The sequence below is a fragment of the Lagenorhynchus albirostris genome, chromosome 9 (genome assembly GCF_949774975.1).
Source record: "Lagenorhynchus albirostris chromosome 9, mLagAlb1.1, whole genome shotgun sequence".
Classification (NCBI taxonomy): domain Eukaryota; kingdom Metazoa; phylum Chordata; class Mammalia; order Artiodactyla; family Delphinidae; genus Lagenorhynchus; species Lagenorhynchus albirostris.
This window is the reverse complement of record NC_083103.1, coordinates 43,196,186-43,211,048: the sequence shown is the minus strand read 5'-3', so window position 1 is coordinate 43,211,048 and position 14,863 is coordinate 43,196,186. Positions and strand designations below refer to the sequence as shown.

Here is a 14,863-nt window from a genome sequence, read left to right as displayed (position 1 = left end):
CACAGTGATAGGTCAGAGAATGGAATTTTGATCCCAAGCCTGAGTTTAAAGTATAGGCTCTTAATTTCTATGTTATATATGATCTCCAGTCTATATACTTCATTCTTTCATTCAGCAACTATGCCCTGGAATGCCTTGTTCTGCACCTCCTCCTGCCTCTCACTCATCCACTTAAGCTGAGCTCACCTACTGTCTCCTCTCTGAGGTTCCCCACTTCCTCCACACAAGATGAATTGCTTCCCTCCTGTGTTGCATGGCAGGGGGCACATTGTGTCCTATTTTCCTGTGCAGTGTTGGTTTTCCTAGTGGACTGCAAGCTCCCAGTTTCCTGAACAGCTGGAACCAGTGCTTATTCATCCCTGTCCCTCAGCACCACAAACAATGCTCAGAAGATGGTGGTACTCAACAGGTTTATAAGTTAGTCCATTCATCCATCCAGTCATTCATTCAAGAAACCTAAGAAAGAATAACATCTTCTTTCTTTCTTTTTTTTATTGGAGTATAATTGCTTTACAATGTTGTGTTAGTTTCTGCTGTACAATGAAGTGAATCAGCTATATGTATACATCTATCCCCTCCCTCTTGGACCTCCCTCCCACCCCACCCCACCATCCTACCCATCTAGATCATCACAGAGCACCAAGCTGAGCTTCCTGTGCTTTATAGCTTATTCCCACTGGCTATCTATAAGGAGGCAAGAACTTACAGTGGAGAAAAGACAGCCTCTTCAATAAGTGGTACTGGGAAAACTGGATGGCTACATGTAAAAGAATGAAATTAGAACACTACCTAACACCATACACAAAAATAAACTCAAAATGGATTAAAGACCTAAATGTAAGACCGGACACTATAAAACTCTTAGAGGAAAACAAGGAAAAACATTCTTTGACATAAACCACAGCAAGATCTTTTTTGACCCACCTCCTAGAAAAATGAAAATAAAAACAAAAATGAACAAATGGGACCTAATGAAAAAAACTTTGCACAGCAAAGGAAACCATAAACAAGATGAAAAGACAACCTTCAGAATGGGAGAAAATATTTGCAAACGAAGCAACAGACAAAGAACTAATCTCCAAAATATACAAATGGCTCATGGAGTTCAATATTAAAAAAACAAACAACCCAATTTAAAAATGGGCAGAAGACCTAAATAGACATTTCTCCAAAGAAGATGTACAGATGGCCAAGAGGCATAAGAAAAGCTGCTCAACATCACTAATTATTAGAGAAATGCAAATCAAACCTACAATGAGGTATCACCTCACACCAGTCAGAATGGCCATCATCAAAAAATCTACAAACAATAAATGCTGGAGGGTGTGGAGAAAAGGGAACCTTTTCGCACTGTTGGTGGGAATGTAAATTGATACAGCCACCATGGAGAACAGTATGGAGGTTCCTTAAAAAACTAAAAATAGAACTGACATATGACCCAGCAATACTACTACTGGGCATATACCCTGAGAAAACCATAATTCAAAAGGATACACATACTCCAATATTCATTGCAGCACTATTTACAATAGCCAGGACATGGAAACAACCTAAATGTCCAACAACAGATGAATGGATGAAGAAGATCTGGTAAATATATACAATGGAATGTTACTCAGCCATAAAAAGGAATGAAACTGGGTCATTTGTAGAGATGTGGATGGACCTAGGGTCTGTCATACAGAGTGAAGTAAGCCAGAAAGAGAAAAACAAATATCGTATATTAACACATATATGTGGAATTTAGAAAAATGGTACAGATGAACCTATATGCAGGGCAGGAATAGAGGCGTAGACGGTAGAGAATGGACATGTGGACACAGAGGGGGAAGGGGAGGGTGGGACGAATTGGGAGATTAGGATGGACATACATACACTACCATTCGTAAAATAGATAGCTAGTGGGAACAAGCTATAAAGCACAGGAAGCTCAACTTGGTGCTCCGTAACATCTTATTTATCTCTCTCCCCCTTTTAATCCTTCCTGCATGAAACTCCAGGTATCATTCTCCTACTCAACCACCTTCAGTGTCCCTTTGTATCTACAGCATTAAGTACAAGAGCCTTAGCATGGCTAAGGGGCCTCTATTATATGTAGATTTTCATACCCTCAAAGGTCTCATCATCCTCCCCTCCATGTCCCCTTAGCCCTTCCTGATCTCTCTCTCCACCATCTTCTATCCTATCCCCTAGTCTTTGATCATATTGTTCCCTCTTCTTGGAATATCCTCTCCCACCCTCATTATTTCCTCTCAAAGTGTTATCCATTCTTCAACGTCCCAGTTCAAACATCACCTCCTCCAGGGAAGCCCACCCTCACACCCTGACCAGGAAAAGCCTCCCTCCTCTGTATTCCCAGTCCTTTTTTGCTGCTTTGTTGTTGTGACAGTTTTCTAATATTCTACTTTATTTTAGCTTTTTGGTCCATCTGATCCAAAAGATTATCTAACAATACCCTTTTCAGCAGGAACTATGCCTTACTATCTCCAGAATTCTTGTGATACGTGGCATTATCTATCACTGTATCCCCAGTACCTAAGGCAATACCTGACATCTGTTCCATAAATAGGTGTTATTGAATGGATGGATGAATGGATGAATGAATTCATCAGAAGTTCTGCATTGTAGCATCAGTTTGCACATTAACTAAATATATAATTTGTGACATTACATATCAATTGCTCTGGACCCCAGTTTCCATATCAATAAAAGGTTGTTCAAGGAGTCAGGGAGAAAGGGTACTCATTTTTATGGATGACTTTGCTGTGTGCAAGGCAATGTGCTAGGGGCGTTATTTACCTTACAGGCCTAAGGGAGGGAGGGAGGGATGAGGATGGGGGAGGGGTATACAAGCAGTGAAGAGTATGGGCTTAGGATAAGGCTTCCTTGAACTCAAGCCCTAGCTCTGCTACTTACTAAATGTGAGCTTGGGCAAGTTATTCTAATCTTTTAAACCTCTGTTTCTTCAGCCATCAAGTGGTTGAAGAAACCACTTGATAATAAGAGAACCTACTGGTGAGTTTGTTGTGAGGAGTTGAATATAAGGTACTTAGACCATCGACTGGCACGTAACCCTGAATTATAAACAGCAGCTCATTATTATCATTCGATTACTTGTGTGTCTTCTTGTTCCGTTTACCCCATGAAGAAACAGAGCCCCTGAGAGGTTAAACTACTTGCCCAAGGTCACATCTTCTGTCTGCCCTGTTTCCCTCTCCACCTACGGGACCCTTCAGGATAAATCCTTCGAGAATGGCCATGAGCTTTGCAACACAGCCTGTGTTCCCATTTCAGGGTGAAATACTAGAAAGCCACCCCATGTTGCTGCTTCTCAAACATGCCCAGATTTTAGCATTTTATTATCTAAACATTTAGCATCTAACACTGAATATCTAAAAGCAGGGTCAATCTTCTCATGGTTATTCTTCTGTTTAATAAAGGAAGAAAGGTCATAATCTAAGTTATAAGAGTGAACAGATATAACTTTTTCCCTATGAGATTCAAAGCTAATACCTTTTTCTCCCCCATCATTTGGCTTTGTGCAAAAATTCAAAATGCCAATTACTGCTCCTCTGCAACTAAATGAAGTGTGAGCTTCCCTGCCCCATAAAGGGAGCCACACCCTACCTGGACACTCAGTAGGCATTTGATTCAGAAGAAGAGAAGGAGATAGTAACCATCAGGGTTACTAGGGTTTTCTGTGATGGAGGATGTGATGCACAAATGTGTAGAAGTTTTTTTTTTTCTTTAAATAAATTATTTTATTTATTTATTGTTTCTGGCTGCGTTGAGTCTTCGTTGCTGCATGTGGGCTTTCTCTGGTTGCAGTGAGCGGGGGCTATTCTTCGTTGAGGTTCGCGGGCTTCTCATTGTGGTGGCTTCCCTTGTTGTGGAGAATGGGCTCTAGGTGCTGCATGGCCTTCAGTAGCTGTGGCTCATAGGCTCAGTAGTTGTGGCTCATGGCTCTAGAGCACAGGCTCAGTCGTTGTGGCTCACGGGCTTAGCTACTCCGTGGCATGTGGGATCTTCCTGGACAAGGGATCTAACCCGTGTCCCCTGCACTGGCAGGCAGATTCTCAACCACTGCGCCACCAGGGAAGCCCTGCATAGAAGTTTTATGGAGGACATACAGGTAGGCCGGAGAGGGATCATTAGTGGCAGGCCATTGTCAAGGGTATATGGCTCATGGAGCTGAAGTATTCATGCCCTACATGTCCAGGAGGACCTCCCCCAGAGCACGCACAGGTGGGTTTTATTTGTCATGTCCATGATCTCGAGGCATCAACAAGCCGTCAGCGGGCTGCGCCTGCAGAGCCCTTTTTGCTACAAACATGGCCCCCTGAAGTAGCTCCAAAGCAGTTTGATCGTGGGAAGAGAAATGCCAATCTAACCCATTTGCCATTGATTTCTTAAGCAGATTCAGGCACACAGGATGAAGCACAGCTTTTGCAGGAATGGTTTAAGCTGGTTCTGGAGAAGAATAAATTAATGCGATATGAGTCGGAGTTACTGATCATGTAAGTAAGGCAACACAGATAACAGCGAGGCCTAAAAGCAAAGAGGGCGGGAGTGGGGTGGCCCACCCTCCTGGGTTGACGTCTCAGGATTTTTTCTTCTTGTGCATACAGAATTGTGATTGAGACAAATTGACATTTGATGTCTTGCATATCATGCTGGCATTAGTGCAGAGAATCTCCAATTGTCTGTTCTCTGCTGTGGAGTCCTATGGCTAAAATGATTTCAGGTAATGGGTCTGGAGCTGGAGGGCATTTGGATAAGACACTTTCAATCCATCCCTGTCCCCCACACCAGGGGGGACCCACTTGCAGTCACACACCTGCAGTGGGGAAGCATGTGTCTGGCTTCTGTGTGTGAATCATGGGAAGGGCTTGCTGAAATCACCTGACCACTTCCTTGTGGCTTTAATGGATTGAAGGTGGAGATCGGTCTGGCTGTCCTCTGAATGAGAGGTTGCAGTCTGGCTGGGAGATCGGAAAGTAGAGATGGATCTTCCCGTACTCTGAAAATGTTGAAGGTCATTCTACCTGTCACCATTCTGGAGGGAAAGGAAGTAACATTTAATATAAACTGACTAAGCACCACAAGTTGTACTGGGTGCTTTCACTTACGCTGTCTTATTTCATTTTCACCCCAACCTTGAGAGTTAATTTTGGGAGTCTTTGAAGGGGTCTAATAAAATTCTTTTCCTCTTCTCTGCCTGGGTTCTGAGCCGGGTGAGAAATAAGACAATTGGGTCAATAGTTGACCCAGAATATCAAAATAAAGTGTTTATTACTGATTATGGCTAGCTCGGCTAAATATGAGAGCCCAAGTGGGCTTGCTAACTATATTCATTTCCTAGGGCTGGACTAATATATTATCACAAACGGGGTGGCTTCCAATAAGAGAAATGTGTTCTCTCTCAGTTCTGGAAGACAGTCTGAAATCGAGGTGTCAGGAAGGCCATGCTCCCTTCGCGGCCTCTGGGGGAGAATTCTTCCTTGCCTCTTCCAGCGTCAGGTGTCTCCAGGCATCCCTTGGCTTGTGACCGCATCACTCCAATCTCTCCCTCCGTCTTCATGCAGCCTTCTTTCTCTGTGTGTCCATGTCTTCTCTTCTGTCTCTTGTAAGGACACTTGTCGCTGGGTTTAGAGCCCACTGGCATAATCCAGAATATTCTTATCTCAAGGTTCTTAACTTAATTACATCCACAAAGACCCTTTTTCAAATAAGGTCACTTTCAAAGGTTCCAGGGGTTAGGATGTGGACATATCTTTTGGGAGTTCACCATGCAACTTACTATACTACCCAACCCCAGAATTAGACACACTCATCTGTCACAAAAGGTAGCGAATCACTTGCTTCTTAGGGGTAAGGCTTTTACCCTAGACCAGTGGGTCTCACCTGGGGGCAATTTCCATCTCACTTCCTCCTTCCAGGGATATTTGGCAATGTCTGAAGACATTTTTGTCTATCGCAACTGGGAGGTGCTAGTGATATCTAGTGCGGAGAGGCCAAGGGTGCTACTGAACATTCTACAACGCACAGGGCACCCTGCTTCCCTCACCAACAAAGCATTACCCAGCCCAAAATGTCAGTAGTGTCAAGATTGAGAAATCTTGCCCTAGACCCATAGCAAGGCTCAGAGTAACAGAGAACACATGTTTGCTGCAGGCAGGCTGATCCCCAGGGAGAAAGGGTATGAGCTGAGTTCCCCTAGTCTGTTCTTCCCAAATTCACCTTCCCTGGGGTGAGAGTGAGCATAAGCATGAAAGTGGAGAGAAGAAGCCAGGAATTATACTCCTTGAGCTCCACTGACATGAAGGAAATGCCAGGAATGGGGAAGAAGGGCTCATCTGTAGCAATTACTTTTATTATTACTATTTTTTAAAATTGATGTACATGCTGAGACTCAAAACAACTAAGTAATTTGTCCATCTCCGCCTGACTACAAAGCCCTTTTTATACAACTGTATCGTCTGCCTTTGGTCCAGGTGTGAATTATAAAGTTCATTGACAAAAAAGTATCAAGCACATTCCATGTGCTAGGAAATGTGCTGGGTACTGTGGAAGTAGAGATGAGTCAGGCCATAGTCCCTATCTTCGAGGATCTCATGGTTTCAGGGGAGACAGACACGCAAGCACACAGCATGAGAGGAATGAGAAAACATAGCAAGCACTCCATGGAGGTTTGTAGGAGGAGCAGTCAGTGCACAGGCCCTGCCAGCAAAGGTCAGGTGGGTGGTGACAGCTCAGTGACTGTGGTCACTCCTTGGTACGCTGTCAGAGGGAACTTTCTCCTCCACCAGAGGCCAAGGAGGAGAACTCGGATGTGTGAGCTAGACAAAGGCAGGTGGGAGCTCTGGTAAAGGATAGGTTTTAGTTTGGAGAAAGACCTGCCTGAACTAGGAGAAACGTCTTACACTGGTGTGTCATTTTGGGTCCCTTGGGAAAGCAGGTGCCACGACAGAATTAGAAGTACAAGAGGTGTATTGGGAGAAAGGAGAAAGGGAGTGGGAGTGAGAGGGAAGTCTTCAGACCCCATGCAGTCCTGACATCTGTAAAAGGAGAGGGGAGGGAATGAGAATTGGCAGGAGGAACCTCAGACTGCAGTGCAGCCCTGAGCCAGGCGAAGGGAGCCCCAGAGCAAAGGCTGCCCGTCCGAGGAGTCCGAAGTGGGGCAGAAATGGCCCAGCTCCAGCACCGCCACTGTGCTCGCTCGCTGGCTGGAGCTGCTCAGGGACAGTGTGGCCTCAGCACAACAGTGAAGTGGATTCTGCTACAGCAGTCAGCTCACTACACACTACACTCCTTCCAGAGTTCTCTCTTAAAGGAAGATTTGAGTGGTGCGTTTCCACTGGCTACCAGAGCGGGCCAAGGGAAGTTGAGTGTCAATAACAAAAGGGAGAGTATTGAACAAAGCATGGACCTTGGCCCACGTAATAGTAGAAGTAGTAAAAATGACAGCGACAACAGGGTATAGTAAGTGACCCAAAGCTATAGCAGATACACATGCAGCCTGCAGGTGGGGCTGCATGGGAAGGCCCCCCGCTCCACGTCAAACCCAGGGACCTAGACTCAGCGCTCACCCTCTTCAGTGTCTCTGTAGCATTGGACACCCTTGATCTCTCTCTTCTCTCCTGAAACTTTCCTCTCTTGGCTTCTGTGACGCTGCATTTCTTGTTTACCCTTCCAACCTTTTGCTCGCTTCTTCCCTGGCTCTACCTCTTTTGTTTGGCTTCTAAATGTAGGTATTCCCAAGGTCCTGTCTTCAAACCTTTTTTTCCTCTATAGCAGGGGTCCCCAACCCCCGGGCTGTGGATCGGTACTGGTCCATGGCCTGTTAGGAACCGGGCTGCACTGCACAGCAGGAGGTGAACAGTGGGCGAGCGAGCAAAGCTTCATCTGCCGCTCCCCATCACTCCCCATCGCTCCCCATCGCTCCCCATCGCTCCCCATTGCTCCCCACCACTCCCCATCGCTCGCATTACCGCCTGAACCTTCCCCCCCTCCCCCGGCCCCCACTCCCATCCGTGGAAAACTTGTCTTCCACGAAACTGGTCCCTGGTGCCAAAAAGTTTGGGAACCGCTGCTCTGTAGCCTCCCTTTTAGAGATTACGTGGCTTCACCTATCACCTCTGACCCCTGCCTCATCCATTTGTGGTCCTCATTTCTCCTGAGAACGCCAGACCTGCACTCCCAAAGGTTTGCAGAACCTCCACATTACCACATGGCCCAGCTTGTGGGAAGCTTACACACATACTCTGACACACATGGGCTATCCCCATCCATGGAAAGGTCATGAAGTTCTGTCTGAGCTTCACCGAAAGCTAACTTCACTTCTTGACTTTGCTGTTCTGTCGGTGGACACACTGAGCCCCCAGCACTCCAGCTTGACTCCTCCAGAACATCGCTGATTCTTCTTCCCACGTCAGTTACAACCAGATGGGTAGTTGTCTAGTATTCTGCCTCCACCCGGACAGAATGTCTCACTCCTCTTTCCTCCTTGTTTTCTTGTTTACCACAGTCAGCGATCTGGGAGTTGTTAGAGGTGATACTTGAAGTCACGTTGCCCCTAAAAGAGAGGAGAGTTTCAGATTGTCATTGCTTCTACTGTTCTAGTCATTTCTTCACAATCCAGTCCTGGGTGGCCTTCCAAAAGCTTGCTGAGAGCACATTACAACTCCCCATCATCTCTTGAGTTCAGCATATCTCAGCAGCAGTAGCAGCAGCAAAACGTTCAGTTTTGAGATATTCCAAGACCCCAGTGTTTTTTTTTGCGTTACGTGGGCCTCTCACTGTTGTGGCCTCCCCCATTGCGGAGCACAGGCTCCGGACGCGCAGGCCCAGCAGCCATGGCTCACGGGCCCAGCCGCTCCGCGGCACGTGGGATCTTCCCGGACCGGGGCACGAACCCATGTCCCCTGCATCGGCAGGAGGACCCTCAACCACTGCGCCACCAGGGAAGCCCCCAAGACCCCAGTTTTAATAAGGAAAAAAGAATGCAGTCGCTACGGTCAATGGGTTTGTTAGTCAATATTTCTACACAGATCTCCAGTATTTACAAAGTTTGAACATTCTCTCATCCCCAGGGCCCGAGAACTAGAATTAGAAGATCATCAAAGCAGACTGGAGCAGAAATTAAGAGAAAAAATGCTCAAGGAGGGTGAGTATGGTGATATGTTTGGGGCCTTTGTTAAAGACGTTTTCCCCCATGAAGACACGTGACCAGAACATGCTGCACATTGCAGAGTGGAGCGCTCTTCCTGCCTTGTGTCACCAGCCTGGAAGTCAGAGGGGGCACAAAGCCAGCCTTCCTCTGCCCCCACCAGAGCACAGCAAGTCCTTCTTAGCTTCATTCACTGGGGCCGTGAGAGCAGCATTTAGCTCCATCCCATGTGCTAACAGGAACAAAGTCATTTAGTCACGCATTCATTCACTTATCCATCCATTCATTTAACAAATATTTGTTGAGAATCTAGAGTGGGCCTGGCAGCCCTGCCCTGTGGCCTCACTCGGGAGACTGACACCCAGACCAGTAGTTATGACACAGTGAGATGAGGGTCATGACTTACGTGCTTTGGGAGCACAGAGGAAGGCAGGCCTGGTTCTGCCAGGCACTGGGGAATGGAAAGGAAGCATCCTTCCCACCACGGGCTGGGCCAGGGCATCACACATGAGAAAATTATTTCCACCATGGAGGAGAGAGAGTTGAAATAAACTTAATTGACACCATATACTGATTTATGCATTCATAGGCTCCAGCCTGCGAGGCATATTCACTCTGTTCTGTGCCTGTGTGTTTGGGGGGCCAGATCCGTGCATGGCTTTCCTACATTTAGACCTAAGTCTGAAAGAGCAAGTTAAATCATTTCTGTATACCTCATGGACCGAACATTGCACCTACCTATGGGTTACCTGCTTCAGAGCAAGCCCTTAGTAAATATGAGACATTTTCATCATGATCATTCTTATTTAGGTATTTTATCCCCATTTTACAGATTAGAAAACCGAGTCTCTGAGAACTTAAAAAGCATGCTCAACGTAAATGATGGGTCTAAGACTTGGGAACAGATCATCACAGACTTGGGGGTCTCCTGTTCTTTTTCACATAGTAGTGTTTGTAGATCGTTTCTTTATAGCAGTAGAAAACTATTTCTAACAAAATCCTTAGAGAACTGTTCTGTACAGAATGGGTAAAAGTGGCATACATCATCTTTTATTCGTCCGAAGGGGCTCAGATGGTTCCATCATTGACAAACCAAAACTGAGAGAGGAATTTTAATTTTTTTGTGTTGATAATCAAATAAGGGGCATGAATACTGAAGTGTACCTAAATTAACAAACCATACTATATAACTAATATCTCACTTACACATCTCATAAAAATTTTAATTTGCTCCATATCAGGGTGGCAAAATACATACCACCAAAGACTCCATTAGTCCCTTTTGAATCTTTTTTTTTTTTAATTCTTACTCAAGAATGATGGCCATACATCTTCTCACTCTTCTGGGGTGTACAAAAAAATATGGCTTCTTCATTTTGCCTTGTCATCTTGCACGAGACCTTCATACCACTAGTTATCAAGAAGAAAAGGAAGGCAGGAAGGAAGGGAGGAAGGAAGGAAGGGAGGGAGGGAGGGAGGGAGGGAGGGGGAAGGGGAGGGGAGGGGGAGGGGAGGGGAGGGGGAGGGGGAGGGAGGGAGGGAGGGAGGAAAGGGAACTTTTTTTATCCCTCTCTGGTAAACTTAGTCTGCTGCAATAATTTAGGCTGATGCCGTCCCTCTAGGAAATGCTCAGTCTTTGGGGGATGAAAATGTTCAGTCTTGCAGATTGCCACCCCTTGCATCTGCCTGATTCTTAAGGTGACCTCCAGGTAATGGCGAGAGGCGGATTTGTGTGACTTCACAGCACTGGAAGTCTGTGTGGGTTTCTCTGACTCATTGACTCCCACATAGCTGTCTCCTGTCTTCAGGCCGCCACTGTCTCTGCTGGCATTTGCAGCCAAGGTGTGTGGCTGGCCTGACCCATAGCCTGGCCATTCTCTCAGCGTGCCTGGAGCCTCACTCCTGGCCTCGTTCAGCCTCACCTCAGCACATCCTCCACTCAGCCTGGCCAGACAGTCTCCACTGTGAGGCCACTCCATCCCTCATCATGGGGAGCCCCATGGCAGGCCCAGTGGCCGTCTACCTTTGCACCTCTGGGGCAAGTGGACATTTCTAGGCTCTACCAATGTGTGCCACACACAGCAGATCAAGATCTGGGGAGCCACACCCAGACCCCTCTTCTCTGCTCAGCCATGAAGTTCTACCTGTCCCACGTTTACACACAGGGCGCCTTTCCAGCTGGCCTCTTCCCAGAGTTCCAAGCAAGGGGCAGGGCAAGAGTCCCTCAGCCCCCCAGTGCTCCCATCAAATGATGTGACATTCCCTGCCTCTTTGGGAGCTTCCAAGGCCCAGAACGGAGAGACTGGAGCCCAGGGCCCTCACCTTTATCTTCTCCGGCCTCTCTCTCCTCCCTCCCATCAAACATGAGCTGCAAAGAGAATGGTGCCTCTTTATTTCCCTTTTGTCATATGTACCTTATTCCTGACACTGTTCTCAGAACTCAGCCTGATGCAAGAGACAGTGGTACCATCTCTGCTCTGGTATCCGGCCCACCACCTAGTCCCAGTGTGTTAAATAGGAAGAGCTAACAGAATTTATAGAGTCTTCTCCCAAGGCAATAATCTGGTTGACAAGATTTAAAATCTGCCTTTAAAATCCTATTTTGAGTGTCAGAAAGTCATTACTACCTGTTTCTTACTCTTTTCCTTCCTTTTATAAAAATCTGTCTCCCTGAGGCAATCGAATGTCTCGGGCCAATTAGGAAGAAGGTCATGTACTCAGGGAGAAGCATAGTCACAGTGTGGAAACATCCTCCTAGCGGCCAGCCATAACCTCACTTGGCTGCTGCCTGGTCTCTACTCAAAGGGCTGCAATTCATCATTAACTACAAATGAAAAAAGGATTCTCATCATTGAAATAGCTTCCACTGACGCGGATGGTTTACTGAGAAACTTTTCTCACAGATCGCTTTGCTCAGACATGTTTAGGGGAAACTGCCTTTGTGTTGCCTTGTTGGTTTCTTTTTTGTGAGGGGAGGGCAGGTTGGAGCGCTTGGCAGGACTTGGCTGGTATTAACTTCTTTTTCTCACAAAGGGGTTTTCCCTGTCACTTTATATAGAGTCTCAAGATGAAAACCGAGCTGACAGCAGCACAAAGCACCCACCTTTCTAATCTGTGACTTGGAGGGCAGGTCCCTGGTGTTAAATTCATTTCCTTGTTTTCTCCATGGAAATTAAAGGGCAGAACAAGTCCAGAACAGTCAAGAATGCCCATGCCAAAAGTTCTCCTGGGGTCAAATCTTACCTGAAGTCCAATGTGGGTGTTTTAGTTTGTTCTTACTTTTTACTTATTTTTGTTTGTTTGTTTCTGTAGAGAGCCAGAAAGATGAGAATGATCTGAATGAGGAGCAAGAAATACTCACCGAGATGATGCAAGTAATTGAGCAAAGGGACAAACTGGTGGATTCCTTAGAGGAACAACGCGTACAAGAAAAGGCTGAAGACCAGCGCTTTGAAAGCTTCATATTCTCCAGGGGCTGTCAGCTGAGCAGGACATGAGGAAGCCCCACAGGGAGCAAGCCGAGGACCAGATCAGGCCAAGCACCCTTCACTCTCTTCTTCTTCCTTTCACAGGATATGTCAGACCTGGAACGTAACTTATACCATGCTGCAATATATATATATATTTTTTGCGGTACGTGGGCCTCTCACTGTTGTGGCCTCTCCTGTTGCGGAGCACAGGCTCCGGACGCGCAGGCTCAGCGGCCATGGCTCACGGGCCCAGCCGCTCTGCGGCATTTGGGATCTTCCCGGACCGGGGCACAAACCCGTGTCCCCTGCATCGGCAGGCGGACTCCCAACCACTGCGCCACCAGGGAAGCCCCCCTGCAATATTTTTAAAAGAATTTAAGATCCTCTCATATGTACTCCAGCTGCCCAAGATCCTTCCAGGGATTATAATGAAGAAAATACAAAGACTCTTTTGAAATTGGCAGTCACCTTCAGTGGGTCTCTTAAATTGGAGGTGACCGTGACAGATGATCAGCATTGTTTTCCGTAGAAAGTGACACAGAGATTGATTTTCCTGCTGCTTTCATCATTTTCCCTTCCCAAATTCATTGAGTTACACATCTAAAGATTTTTAAGAAGCTGCCTTTTCATTAATATATCCATATTTGCCTTTTTTTGCATGGATGACCGGTTTCCAAATGTCAGAAAGAAGCAGCCGCAGTTTAAAGATTAGGTTAATATTTAAATTGTGTTTCCAGAGAAAGAGAAGAAACCTTGAGATTACTGATTACATAAAGCAAATAATTCATATAGCAGGTGTTAATTCAATCCAGGGTGAATTTAATTTACCAGGTGTAGTTATAAGCCTTAATATAATATACATAAGCAATGAGAGTTTAATAAAACATTTGAGCCTTAATTTTATTTAAAAAAAAAAGAAGGAAAAAAGGAAATAAAACTTTGACTTCATACCAGCAGGACTGTTAGTTAACACCAAATGCTGTTGGCTTAGAAAAGCTTTTTTTTTTCCCCCAGAGCACTCTCCTTATTGCCGCTGCAACATAGTGAAAAACGTTTCTAGAAAATGAATAATTTTGAAGCACTTTTTTGTAACTATTGGTAATGGCAAAAAGTGTTATAAAACTCTTTCATTTGTTGATAAAATATTGGTGAGGTTGATGCTGCTACTAAAAACGAACATTCTAGTGATCCAGGTGAGGGATGCTCCTCAGTGGTGGTCTTAGGTCTAAACATCTCTGACACTGTCTCCAGGGATTGCCCAGGAAATCCACGACAAGACAAGGCCACCTCTGCCTTCAAGGTGGGGTGGGGAGCAGTGGTCCCATTTACCAAATCCCAAAGTGGGTAATGGATTCTTTGATGACATTTTCAATGTGAAAAGAAAGCTGGGAGATGGAGTTTGTGCACTGACGTGGGATTCCTGGGACATCTTGACTGTTCATAGGGGAACCAAAGAAAAGATTTTAAATGGTGATTTGTTGTCATAAAGTATTTGATTGTTTTCCCTCAGTGGGATTCTTTGAGGAGTCAGTCCATCATTGACATGAGACAGACTGAAGAACTCTTTGTTGTATGTTTGGCCTGTCATTTCTACAAGTGTTTAAATGTATTGGTGGACAAATGGTGCTTTGCAACTGCCTGGAGAGCTAACTTACCTCAGTATAAGTTAACCCATAAACCACTTTTGTCTGAGACGCTGTCCGTGCACACCAATCTGGTCAGCTGAGAAGCCGGAAATTAGAAGTGCGCTTGGATTTCCTGAGTCAGCCAACATTTTGGGTGGTATTAAAACACAACCTTTCCATGCATATACCAAGTTCCAAAGGTTGTAGTTCTTTTTCTTTCTTCTCTCCTTCCTTTTTCTTTTTCTTTTCTTTTTTCTTTTAATAATCAGGTCTTCTAGTGCCTGAATTCTATTATTAGGAAATATATACAAGCATCTATTTCTCTCTCTCTCTCTCTGAAAACTGTGCCACTTAGGGTTATTCATCTATTTTTATTTATTTGTATATTTGGTGGAAATGGCTAATATGATTTCCTCATTACTCTGGTTTCCTGTGTTATAATTTGGAGGAGACCTATTAGCACTAAGCTATTGATATATAAGCTATTTAATATGCAAATAACCCAGAGGTTTGGGGCAATAAGTTGTATAGTATTAAAGATTTATGGAGATAGTCAAGATAATATTTTCTGCCATCAGGCATTCAGAGGTAAGACTACA

At 45.3% G+C, this 14,863-nt stretch overlaps 1 protein-coding gene across 1 annotated transcript in view; it reads left to right on the top strand.

The window, feature by feature from the left end:
- MICAL2 (microtubule associated monooxygenase, calponin and LIM domain containing 2) overlaps positions 1 to 14,594 on the top strand; it is a 219,157-nt gene extending 204,563 nt beyond the window's left edge. The window contains exons 35-37 of the mRNA XM_060159652.1: positions 4,415 to 4,517; positions 9,093 to 9,166; positions 12,482 to 14,594. Of these exons, the coding sequence (XP_060015635.1) occupies positions 4,415 to 4,517; positions 9,093 to 9,166; positions 12,482 to 12,666 (362 nt within the window). The 3' untranslated portion in view covers positions 12,667 to 14,594. The remainder of the gene's footprint in view (positions 1 to 4,414; positions 4,518 to 9,092; positions 9,167 to 12,481) is intronic.
- Positions 14,595 to 14,863: the final 269 nt, after the last annotated feature.